General features: G+C 46.1%; 1 protein-coding gene across 1 annotated transcript in view; it reads right to left on the reverse strand.

Moving 5' to 3' along the window:
* Positions 1 to 966: 966 nt before the first annotated feature.
* SLC7A14 (solute carrier family 7 member 14) overlaps positions 967 to 13061 on the reverse strand; it is an 85160-nt gene continuing 73065 nt past the window's right edge. Inside the window, exons 7-8 of the mRNA XM_075937935.1 lie at positions 10633 to 11510; positions 967 to 2466 (exon numbers count right to left, since the gene is read on the reverse strand). Coding sequence (XP_075794050.1) covers positions 2144 to 2466; positions 10633 to 11510 — 1201 coding nt within the window. The 3' untranslated portion in view covers positions 967 to 2143. The remainder of the gene's footprint in view (positions 2467 to 10632; positions 11511 to 13061) is intronic.

Consider the following 13061-nt stretch of genomic DNA (forward strand, 5'->3'; position numbering starts at 1 on the left):
TTGGCTATGAATTATACATCTAAATCCCCTAGGCAGCTTTGAAAATATTTATCTCTGGCTTTGTCTGGGGAAGTGAGCCCCAGTTTGGGAGGGTGGGGTTCTGCTTTGATTCTGTTTCACTTTACTGTTTACTGTGATTGCATATTCTGTACATGTGCCAAGTTCAGAATCTTGCATTTAAATTACTAAATAAATAAAACCATGGATGGGAGAAAGTGACTCAGAAACATCCAATTTTTAATCAGAATAACTCCTATCAGAGTTTAGTTAATAATGTTTCTGTTATACATCGAAAGGAAAAGACACAGGAGGCCAAAGTTATTCCTGGCATAACTCTACTGACTTCAATGGAGCTACTCCAATGAGTTTGGCCAATCAAGCTTGTAATTAGATATGAGAAGGCTGCATTATTTCTAGTGGGTCTGATCCTGCAGTCTTCACTAAGGCATAATTCCCATTCCCATTGCTGGGAGTTTTGGGCCAGTTTTCTATTGGTAGCCAGTGGATTAACTATCAATGAACATTCATCTCCTAAGAATCCCTGCCTTGTGTTATATGAACGCCCCGTCCCTCTTTGCCTGTTCCATTTGGTTTCAAAGTGAGGTGTGATACTACGGAATTTTAGTCACCACAGCAACTAACTGCACTTCCGTATTTTTCATAGCAGCACCTAACAGTCCAGTGGTTGAAAATCTCCAACATAGATGAGGTAAGGATCCTTAATACAAAGTACAGAGTATGGCAAAGAATGAAATGTCAGTGGCCCAGTTATCTACAGTTGCCACGAATATTGTCCAGTGATGATCTAATTAATGACAGATGTGACATGAAGTAATAAATAGAAACATCATGGCTACGTCTAGACTGGCCCCTTCTCCGGAAGAGGCATGCAAAGCAGGCAAGTCAGAATAGGGAAATCTGCGGGGGATTTAAATATCCCCCGCGGGATTTAAATAAACATGGGGAAAACCCGGAAAAGAGCGTCTAGACTGGCGCGATCCTCCGGAATAAAGCCCTTTTCCGGAGGATCTCTTATTCCTGACTTGCCTGCTTTGCATGCCTCTTCCGGAGAAGGGGCCAGTCTAGACTTAGCCCATCTGAATGACAAACTATTGAGGATCAGTGAATCAGTAGAAGACACATAATGATGGCAATGGAGTCCAAGCCTTGGTACCGATGGTGCCAAGAGAAATGGAGTTTGAAATTGATGAGTATTATATAGTGGAATGAATTAAGTCTAGATGAGGAGTGACTCTCATCATAGTGAAAGATGGGCGCAAACCACAAAATTTAGATCCGGATCTAAGAAACCCAGGTGTGCTGGGATCTGAAGTTTTTCCTTCGGTCTGTTCTAGAATATGGTGCAAACTATGAAGATTGCGTTTTAATTCCAGAGCGTGGGGTGTTTACATTCAGGGAGTTTGGTTCAGGCTCATCCCTCGCTATGGTGTTTGCAGTGGGTGCTAAAATGGAGGATGAACATTTTGCTCTATGAGACCAAGATCCCTGAATCCACCTTTAATCTGCTCCTGAGATTCCCTTGGGAAATGTTTTACTGCCTCAGTGTGCTTATCCCTAGCTAGCAAAAATTTTCTTTCTATAAGTTTAAGGGAAAAAAATATACTTGCTAAGAAAATGCCAAATATGTTGGTCCACACCAGTATAGTCATGGGGTAAATATTCTCTATGGAAAGAACAGAGAGTATGTCTCATGACCCCATCAGATCAGCTGCTCGTGTAACTGCTCACACAACACTTGCCCTATTTGGCACATCTCTCATTTAAATTTCATTGTCAGTGATGTCAAAAGAGGTCAACAGAATGCTTAATAGACATAGAAAGAATCTGCCAGTCAGCCAATTCATCCATCTGCTGGCCCTCTTGGTAATATTCACCAAGACAGGCCACACTGGTGGACTCAGAATGGGTCACTTTCTTGTTTTGTTCAGTGTGACAATCTCAAAATTCAGGATACAAATTTTATAGAACTAACCTGAAGAGTAAAAAAGTGAGCAAGTAAGTGATGTGATTTTGGGAGTTTTAGGAAGGGTGGAATTTAAAATGAGAGCCAAAGAAGCCTTCACATTCTAGCCCAAGGGTTAGGTTAGTGAGAAATAGCATTGTGGTTTTGTGGGTGTTAGGTCTACTCTGGTGAGTAGTCAAGCTCATCATTTGCAATCAGGGCCTCAGAGTTCTGTTTGTGTTTGCCTTTGCTTTTCGATTTGCTACTCGTCCGACTGCTTTCCTTTGCTTCTGACATCTGCTGGTAAGAGAAGCCTTTGTCTTCTGAAGGTGCCCAGTCCTGGTAGTGGTCACTCTCATTAGCATAGGAAAAGCCTTCTTCGACCGAGAATGGGTCAACATCCACGTCATAGCGCTGGTATGTGCTCTGATGAAGGACCTCTTCCCGGGCGCTGATTTCAAGTGTGCTGTTCCACATGCCGTAGCCAAAGTAAATGAGCAAGCCTGGCAGGGAGGAGTGGGGGAATATGGAAGGGACACAACTGTTAACTATCTGAGAAAGGAAACACTTTGGAATAAACAAATGGCATGTTCTGGTTAGTTAAAGATTTAACAGTTAAACACATGTGATCTTATAAAATTGATACCATGATGTACTTACTGTTGTCTTTGTCTATTAGCTATATGGAATACATATATTTTATGTGGCAGGAAGAGAAGAACAAGAAATACCATATAAATGTAAAAACACAATCACTGGAGTTAGGTACCATCACTCTCCCGTGGGATATTTGGCAGCTAGTCTACATCAGTCTAGCAGCACTCCAGGGATGTCATTGAAGTCAGTGGAATTACGTTGATTTGCATCAGCTGAGCATCTGGTCTATGCAATATCAGGCCCCAAAAGTGATGAGATGGGTTTAAAAATCATGAGATTGTAAAATAATACACTTCTGGGGTTTACAATTTAAAGTTTCTCTCTGCAAACACAAGGGCTAGAAGCTAGAACTATACTTATCGCTTTAAACACGAGGTGAAATGTTCACAAAGACGTGACTCCAGGATCTGGGGCTTGAAGAAAAACATCAAAAGCCATCAGATTGGTGATAAATTTCCCAAACTGCATTTTCTTACTTTTATCTTCCCCAGATACCCTTTCTCTTCAGTCTGTTCAGTGTTCTCTGCATTCTCACCCTCTCTCACATGCTGTTCCTTGCACAGAGCCAATGTACTTCATAGTCATAAGGTTAAATATGTTCAATGCTAAAATGATACAGAAACCCTGTCCTTCTGTTGCTCTAAGGCGTTTCTTTTCAGGTGTGGCTTTCTCACTCCCTTCTCATGTGACACTGCACTCTCCCTCCATGAAATGAAAGCATGAAATGTTTTTTCCAGAAGCCCAAGTACATGGAGATTTAAGATCCTTAACTGGTAATAGATTCAAGAATCAATCAGATGTGTTCCTGCAGGATTTACATCTGCTGGGGTCTGTTTCAGCTGTGGCTGTAAATGATGTCATCATGTGAGTTAACAGAGAGTTCACACACCATGACTACAACAGCAAAGGTAAAACAAACTCTACCCACTTTGGCCCTTTCACCATAGAAGCTGTAGGGGATGCAATTATATTTAAGAGAAGCTACCTTTCTTTAGTAATTGTCTGTGGTTGATAACTAACCTGATGCCATGTAAGCCACAGGGGAAAGGTAATTAAATCTACCAGACTTTGTTGCTATTTTGAAATCACCTTTATTTAAAGCTGCAGGAGGAAGTCATTATATTTGACTGGAGCCAAAGTTTCTTAAGTAACAGTGTACAGCTATTCTCCTGAGAGTCAACAATCCTTTGAGTATGTGACCTCCAACCTCAAAATCATGTGTAGCAGCTACTGCAAAAGAGCTATATTTTGTAATACAGACCCCTTCAAAATAGACTTCTCATGCTCTAGGGTGGGAACAGCTTGCAGAGGTCAGGAATAAATTACCTCCCATGAACAACAGAATATGATCACAGAATTTCTGGAGCAACCAGGTGTTGGCCACTGCCAGAAGTAGAGTACAGTAGAGAAAGCTATTGCTAATCATAAGTGTTCAAAAAAAGAGTCGGGTACACATCAAACCAAAACCAACCCTCTTCCCCAACCCCCAACAAGCTTGGCAAACATCACTGGACTTAAAGTATTGGAAATTATTTTTATTCGCCTTTTATATTATATATTTTTAAGCTTTACAGGTCATATTTTCAAGTGTTTCTCTGCAATCCTGAGGCTAAAATCACAAGTCTTGTGATAGTTGGTGTGTTTTCTTAAAGCCCTATTTCCTGGAGCCAGGTGATTATGTGAAAAATTCCACTTTCATTTAAAAAAAATAAGGTTTCTAGCCATCAAGACTGTGGAGGGAAGCTCAAAAACGGGAATCGTAAAGGCCCCAACACTACAAGGCAACTAAAAAGATCCCAGAATACATTATTTCTCTTAAATCTCATGGATTTTAATCCAATCTGTTTTAGATCGCCTGACTTGTGATTTTCAAATCCGTGGGGTTGGCAACAGTGTTCCCTCTAATTTTTTCCATCCCCTGAGCAGAATGAATTTTCCTATGTTTACCAATGTGGAGGGGATGCGAGACAGATCACCTTCATATTGGTGTACATTACAAAACTGTATGTGCTGGGAGGGGGGCCAAGGGGTTCTGATGATGGGAAGGGGCTAGGGCAGAGGGCTGGGGTGAAAGAGTGTGAGGGTTCTGGCTGGGGGTGTGGGCTCGAGTAGGGCTGGAGTTGAGGGGCTCAGGGCTGGGACAGAGGGTTGGGGTGCAAGGACTCTGGCTGTGGGATAGGGCTGGAGGAATGGGGTTTGGCATCCAGGAGGGAGTCTCCACATTTGGGGAGGGGCTCTGAGCTGGGATGCAGGAGGAGTATAGGGTTTGGGCTGGGGTATGGGCTTTGAGGTGGGGCCATGGATGAGGACTTTGGGGTGCAGGAGGGTATGCAGGGAGGTGAGGGGCTCAAGGTGGGGTAGGAGGCTGGGGCTTGGGAATACCAGGGTGGCTGGGGCTGTCAGGGAGGGGCTCCCCCTTGCTGCTTGTAGCAGCTCTGTACTGGAGCCAGTGGAGGCGTGGGGGGAGGCTCTCCCCTGGCAGCTTCAAGGCATTGGGAGAGTGATCTGCAGCCATGCAGCTGAGAGGGAATTATGGTTGGCAATACCAGAAACTCCACTGACTCCTGCTTGCCTAAGCTCAGAAGCTGGATGATTTTACTAAAATGGCCACACGAAGCAATAAGACTTGCTGTTCCTGCTGCCGAGTTCCTCATGCCCAGTCAGCCTGAAGTCTTAAAAAATAGATGAGCCAGGGTCCCAGAAATCTCCTGGTAGGGTTGAAAACAATGGCTCCTGCACTGCCAGATGGTCAGCCTGTTCATAGAAATTTAATGAAGCTGCAGTGCTGAGCCCTGGGAAGTGCTGGTCGGCTCTCAGTCCAATTAAATCCTAAAAATATAGCCTGTGAAGCTCTTTTGTGAAGCCCTCTGTTTACTTTGCTGCTTGGCGGCACAGAGCTGCTTTGATATAAAAAAGCAAAAGCAAAACAAATGAAATTGTTTACCACTATTTAGATTCTGGGTGAGTGCTGCGAAGCTACAGGATGTACTGCTCTATTTCTGGAGTGCAGCAATGACGCAATGTGTCTGATTGGGAAGTGGAGAGAGAGAGAGAGCACCTTTGGGACAGGTCTGCTCAGGGGAACCTCTGGAATTGTACATAGAGATTCTGTATCGCTCCTCCTTTCTCAAGAGAACAGCCCCAGAAGATGCTCTCTCTCTACAATACACTCCAGGTCCTAAGGGAAATGAGGTTTTAGGGTTGCCACTTGCCCCAATTTCAGTTTTAAAGCTGCGGAGTTCAGTGCTCTGCTGGGCTTGGGGAGGACAATACATCCTCATTTGATGCTACATGCATTGGGAGAACCAATGTCATCCAGGAAAAGTGAACACAGTCTCACAATGCAATTAGGAACATAGCAGACACACGCATTGCCAAATTGGATAAGTCCTTGTATCCTATTAGCAGCTGCTTCGGAGGAAGGTGCAAGTTACCCCGTTACAGACAAATCCTGGAATAATCTACTCACAGAAGTACTTTGCAAGTCCCAAATAGATAGTGACTGTGTTATGCCCAAAGCATGAGGATTTATATATCTTATTCTTATTTTACCTTGACCTCGGGTAACTATGCCTGTTCTGGTTATTCATATCAATGTCTCATTCTTTTAACATACTGGTAAGTTCTTGGCTTCAGTGATGCATTGTGTGAAGCAAAAACAAGTATTTCTTTGCCTGGTTGTAAAAGTGTTGCCAGCAATTTCATTGGGTTCCCCTTGTTTTAGTGTATGTAGGGGCAAAAACAAAGTGTCTAATGCCCTTTTCTGCACCACTCATTAAGCACTTCTACCATGTTACCTTTCATTTGTCTGTTTTCAAAACCACAGTGCTGCACATGGAGGGCTTTCTGTTCCTCTAGCCTTTTCTGCTGCCCTTCTCTCCACTCCTCCTGCTTCTCTTATAACCTTTTAGAAACGAGTTAACCAGAATGGAACAGCATTTTCCTGTGTCAAGAGCAGAAGGGCTTGTCTTCACTGCAGAGGTAACTTGAGTTGCACATTGAGTTGAATGTTACTCCTCACTCAAGTTGTATCCACACACATAACACATTAGCTGCAGTGCGGTAGTGCTCTCTGTTCTAATTGGCTGGCCTGTCACTGGGTTCCGGCTAAAACTTCCAACTGCTAACATGACTCCTTTGTAGCCCCTATCTCACAGAGCTGGAAGGGACGACCTTGAGAGGTCACTGAGTCCAGTCCCGTCCCCTGCCCTCACAGCAGGACCAAGTACCATCCCTGACAGATTTTTGCCCCAGGCTCCTAAATGGCCCCCCTCAAGGATTGAGCTCATCAGGCTGGGTTTAGCAGGCCAATGCTCAAACCACTGAGCTATTCCTCCCCTCCCTTGGATGCAGCTCAGCTTCCAGTGGCTCCCCAGATGGGATGTGTCCCCAAGGGTCTTAATGCCACGCACATGCGACTGCAGTGAAACACAGCAGCTGGGATGTTATTCTGCACTGTGGCTGCACTCGTGAGCGAGGATAACTCAGGTGGAGGGACTCAAGCACTGCTAATTCTTGTCAACTCTGCAATGAAGACTGACCCTAAATGGTGCAGTTAGCACGAAGTCTGGCCTGAGACAAGGAATGAGACAATCAACTCCCGACAGCCTGGGAGTGGGCAGAATATGCAGTTGGAAAAGCTCACTCCTTGGCTTGCTCCTTAGACCTTTTGGGAAAATTGCACCCAAATCTGGGATGATTTTTAATTGAGTAACTCCTGTGCTCTCTATGGCCCCGATCCTACAATTTGACCCAAACAACCCTTTACATTTATGAATAGTCCCACTGAAATCAGTAGGGCTCTGTGGGAGCACAGGGCCCATCCATGTGGATCAGGGACTATGACTAGAAATGTTGCAAATGAGCTGAATAACATCAGCTTATCGCTTCTACTATGTGAGTCACTCAGCTGTTCTGTAATGGAGAGATCAGGCCGGTGCTTAGAGCCAGTTTAATTTGGCTGTGTCCTTCAGCAGCTACGGAACGGAGAATAATTCATTTCACCGAATAAACTGCTTTATCGCTAGCCATCTCTTTGGTGTACCTCTCCTGGAGGACAGTCTGTCAAACAACTTGAGGATTCATGTATGAGAACGCTTAATCTGAACAGGTACCCAAATTAGTGATGGGAAAAAAGCATAAAAACTGGCTTTAGTGCAACATGTGATTCATAAAACAGGCAATTTACTTGCTAGGGAAAGCAGCCCCCAAATTATGCAGTGAAGGTGAAAGAACAGCTGCTGAAATCTGCCCTGGCCCTGCAGCTCTGTGATGACCCAGGCAGCTATCATGGTGGGTGGGGCACCTGGATTCTTTTACAAACAGGAAAACCTGCCTGCTGCTGATAACACAAATGGAGGGGGAGGGGTGCTCATTGTTGATTGTTTTTCACATTTAGGCAAAGGGAGTACATTTCTCCCAGCTGCCAGTTGGAAGGAAATGTCCAGCAGTGTCACTCCAGTAAACACCGAGCTGCTCTTCTCTCCCCCATCGCAAACCCTGTTAGGCAGGATTACAACTGGACCACGTGAATTTAGATCAGGCCAACTAGCTGTCAGCTCTGATGTCAATCTTTGCCCATTCTTCACTGTTAAAAACGGCTTAATCTTGTAAGCAGAATAACACTTAGCACTGACATGCAGCTTCCCAACTCTCACCTGTGCCAAAGGTGGAACCAGTGTAGGCTCCTCAGCTCTGGCTGGATTGGGACGGGGCTTCTGGCTGGATATTTGGGGCTGGAACTTTTTTGTTCTGAGTTTGTACAGCACACAAGCACTATGGGCTCCGTGGCTGGGGCTCTTTAGGCCCTACCACAATACAAATAATCGTATTCCCCATGAGGGATGGTTGACTGGGGCATTCTAGTCCTGCTTTGGCTCTCTAGGGCCCAGATTTGCTAGTCTTCTGGACCTGCTATATGCAGGGTCGGCCTGAGCCATTCATGTGCCCCGGGAGCGCGGCGCCACCCCAGGAGTATGACGCATGCGCAGCCCTGCCCCAGGGCACCCAGCGCATGTGTGGTGCCGCCCCAGGCAAGTGGCGCATGTGTGGCGCTGCCCCCGCCTGGCCTGGCAGCCCCGCGCAGCGTCCCCTACAATGGGGCGCCCTGGGAGGTAGCCCGGTCAGCCCGTAGCTTGGGCCGGCTCTGTATGGCCCATTCTTTTTTTCCTGGGCATTTGGAGAGGGTGGGTTGGTGGACGTGGGGCTGTTGTTACGATTGTGATGATAGTGGGGGGTGATTGTGGGAAAAGGGATGTACATGGGTGAGTGGTGGGAGAGAAGCTGATTGTAGAGATGATCATTTTACTGTCGACATTGACTGTCTGAATGTTTGTAGAACAGGCTGGCGATGGGAAAAGCCTCACTAAATGCATACCTACATTAATGTGAATGCTAACTTTTAAGTGGTAGCTTTAGGAGAAAATATTGTCCGATGGTTAACAAGACAGACTGCAATCTAGGCTTCTAGTCTCTAGCCTTCCACTGGTTCATCCAAACCTCTGCACTGCTGGAGCTGCAATGTGATGGGCTGCACAGAGTGTCAGACTGCAAGTCAAGACCTGATGTTCCATTCCTGGCTGTGCCACTGCCCTGCAGGGTGACTGTGGCCAAAGCACTTCACTCCTCCCGGACTCAGTGTCTCTGCTGGCAACGTGAGGATAATGACACAAGGGCCCCCTCCGGGAGAGGAGGGGGGAATTAATTTGAGTTTGTGAAGTGCTTTGTGATCACAGGGGAAGATGCTGTAGAGGGGAGAAGCATTGTGGTAAACCCTAATTGACAACTCAGAGGCTACGTCTAGACTGGCATGATTTTCCGCAAATGCTTTTAACTGAAAAGTTTTCCATTAAAAGCATTTGCGGAAAAGAGCGTCTAGATTGGCACGGACGCTTTTCCGCAAAAGCACTTTTTGCGGAAAAGCGTCCGTGCCAATCTAGACGTGCTTTTCCGCAAAAAAGCCCTGATTGCCATTTTCGCGATCGGGGCTTTTTTGCGCAAAACAAATCTGAGCTGTTTACACTGGCCCTTTTGCGCAAAAGCTTTGTGCAAAAGGACTTTTGCCCGAATGGGAGCAGCATAGTATTTCCGCAGGAAGCACTGATTTCTTACAGTAGGAAGCCAGTGTTCTTGCGGAAATTCAAGCGGCCAGTGTAGACAGCTGCCAAGTTTTTCCGCAAAAGCAGTTGCTATTGCAGAAAAACTTGCCAATCTAGACACAGCCAGACTGGCTAGAGTGACAGCATGGCCCAGTTGTTCTAATGAGTAAAATTCCTTTTTTGGGGGGAATTTAGATTGTCCAGGTCAGACCTCCCTGGTCCAGTGCCCTTGCGACCTGAGTGGTCCCGAAACACGGAGTTTGCCAAACCAGGGGAGGTCAAGGCTCCTTCCCCAGGTATAGGCTCTGATCCCGGCTGGGGCTGTGCTCCCTGCTGCCTGCCCCCCTGCCTCCAGTCCCACACTGTGCCAGCTCTGGACAGGGGCTGGCCCTGTTGCCTCCAGCTCTGTCTGGAGCTGCACCCCACATGGCACTGGCCCAGGCTGCTGGCCCCCCAACACCAGCACTGTCGGGGACTGCTGTCCTGGCTGCCTCTAGCCCTGAGTGGGGCTGCGCTTTCTGCTGCTAGCCCTGGCTGGTGCTGCACCCGCACCATGCCAGCTCTGACTGAAGCTGTGCTCCGCCAGGCCAACTGGACTGGGCTGCACTTCTGAACCTGGCCAGCTGGGGCTCTCTGGTCCAGCAATATCTGTGGTCTGGCAGGCCCACGGATGCTGCCGGGCCAGAGAGTCCTGGATTTTAGAGGTTCAACCTGTATTCAAAAATCTCGGCCACATAAGGGGAAAGCAGGGACAAAGGGGAAAAAAAGCAGAAGAAAAGGAAGGGTAGGCCAGGAAGTTGGGCAGAGGGGAAAAAGGACTGTGACATCTAGGATTCCATCTGCCAGAGAAGTTATTTTTTACAGCTCCTTTAAAACAGACTCACTAAAAAAAAAAAAAAAATAGCCAAGACTTACCCACAAAGCACCAGACAGCAAATCGGATCCACGTGATTGAGGAGAGCTTCAGCATGAGATAAATATTCACCAACATGGCAAACGCAGGGACGAAAGGGAGACAAGGTGCCATATATGGCAGCTTTTTGGGGTTTTCAGGCTGTTGCAAGATCACAAATACCAGTGCAATGATGAGCAGGACCATCAACACCACCAGGAGAACAGCCCACCAGCTCTTGTCAGAGATATAGTCTGCCCCGAAAATAATGAAAGAGCAGAAGATGAACATGAGGACAAAAAGCAGGAGCACACAGGTGGTGACAGTGTGGCCAGTGGCTGCAGTTGGGCGATCCATTTTCCCCGGAAGTCCCAGGTGAATCCTCATTGTGTAATAACGTGGCCCTATTAACTTCTTCAGCTTGATGAGGTAAATGTTTTCAGACTCATCTGCTTCAATTCCTGAGGTCATGTCAACTGTGCCATAGTTGGGGTGGTTGATGTTGTAGGTAGGTTTATCTGATTTCCCAATGAGCATCTCGTTATCACCCAATGACGGCAGATTTTTTGCACCACACGTGTTGGTGAGCGGGCCAGTAAACTCCTCCCCTTCACTCACTGGAGAGCAAACCTCCTTCTCACAGTCAGCTAAAATCCCTTCCTTCTTTTTGGTGTGTTCCTCGGAGAGGAATTTGACAAAGCCATCAATGTCACTTTCTGGCTGGTATCGGAGAAGCAAGACACAAACAGAGACCAAAGTGTAGGCCAGGAGTGTGCCAATGGACATCATTTCTATCAGATCCCTTAGGCTGACCAGCAAGGAGAGAAGTGCTGCTAGAAATCCTGAGACAATACAAGCCACCACTGGAGTCTCCGTGTAAGAACTCACATGGGACAAAAATCTGGAGTGTGAAACAGAATGTTAAAATCACACACAGCAGAGACTCCCTGTGACAGTAACACTTACATAGATGCAAAACCACAATACTGGGACTTGCACCTAGACTAAGCCCTAGTATAACTGCTTCTCTGGGTAAAACTCCAGGCCCTGACCCTCCCAAAGAAATGATTATAATGACAAGGGAGCCTCCTCTGAATTTTGGGTAGCATGTAACTCCAGGCATCTCTGTATGATTTGAAGTTCGCATCAGATCATTTACAGTGAAATGCCTAAAGGGCCTACATTCCAATATTTAAGATCATGACCACAGTCTCTGTTAAGAATCTTTCACATATGCCCAAACTCCACGGGCCTGGTCTGAGGCATGAGGCCTAGTTAACAATGGACAATACATGGCTAAAGAAAGGTTGAGATAAGCAAGAAACAGACATGTTTGTTTAACCAGCAATAACAAGTGTAGACAGCACAACCCCAGGTTGGGAGCAGTAACTGGAGACTTATCATGAGTTACGGGCGCATAACTCACAGAGAGGGGCCTCGGAAGGGACTCCGTGGTTCAGGACAAGATAACAAGTAATACTCTCTGTATGCCAACCAGAGATCAGGGAGAGGGCTAGCATGTCAGCATAAGTTATGGCATCTGTCCCTCACAGATGCCAACCCAAGTTCAAGAGGATGCATTGATAAACTATACACAATTGCCATTGCTGTGTACTGTTTACTGTTCTTTTTGCTTTGAGACCCTCTAGGAATGTAGCTGTGGGCCAACCTGTCTGGGAAGTGCCACCGTCATTTCTATGGACCTGAAATCAGGATTTAATTTACACCTTACAAGAGGAAAAGTTTGAGGGATAACACCCGTGTAATAGCAAACATGTTAACCTGAGCTATGGGCAGAGCAATGATGTAACCTTTCAGATTATTGGCTTATTGTGCTAATTCTGTCTTGCTGCTAGAACCTATCCAGGGACTCGGGAACTCCCATCCCATCGCTTCTCTCTGCCCTTTGGCCCCCTCTATAATCTATTGTAATCAATTGTTTAGCAGTGTCTCACTGAGCCTAACAGCAAAGTGACACTCCACTAGTGTTGTGCGTAATAAACCCTCGTGTCTGAATCTACACGGTGTCAAACTTCTGTTCCTTCAATGCCCATTGACTTCCATGAGAGGAGATTTGAGCCCAGGATGGGTATTTTTAAACTTGCTTAGGACTTCATTCTCCCTCTCTCTGACCGTGCTCCCATCAGTTCACTAGAGGTGCACATGAAACAGAGGAGAGACTTGGAGTTATGCCATCTATGGCTATCCTTTCTATTGAGCTTGCTAGCATGAATAGTTTCATTGATCATAACTGGGACTCTCATGATAAAAAACACTAAGCTTGGAAACATTTATAGAATTGGGCATTTTACAAACACATGTATGACCTACCTTATATTCATATATGTTTAACTTGTGGAGACCTACACCTATCTGTTGGCCTGTGGTATTTACATAGCATCACGATGTACAAGCCTTGGATCTCCCCGAGTTATAGTCTAAAAGCCTTATC

Source organism: Pelodiscus sinensis, chromosome 10 (genome assembly GCF_049634645.1).
Source record: "Pelodiscus sinensis isolate JC-2024 chromosome 10, ASM4963464v1, whole genome shotgun sequence".
NCBI classification, from domain to species: domain Eukaryota; kingdom Metazoa; phylum Chordata; order Testudines; family Trionychidae; genus Pelodiscus; species Pelodiscus sinensis.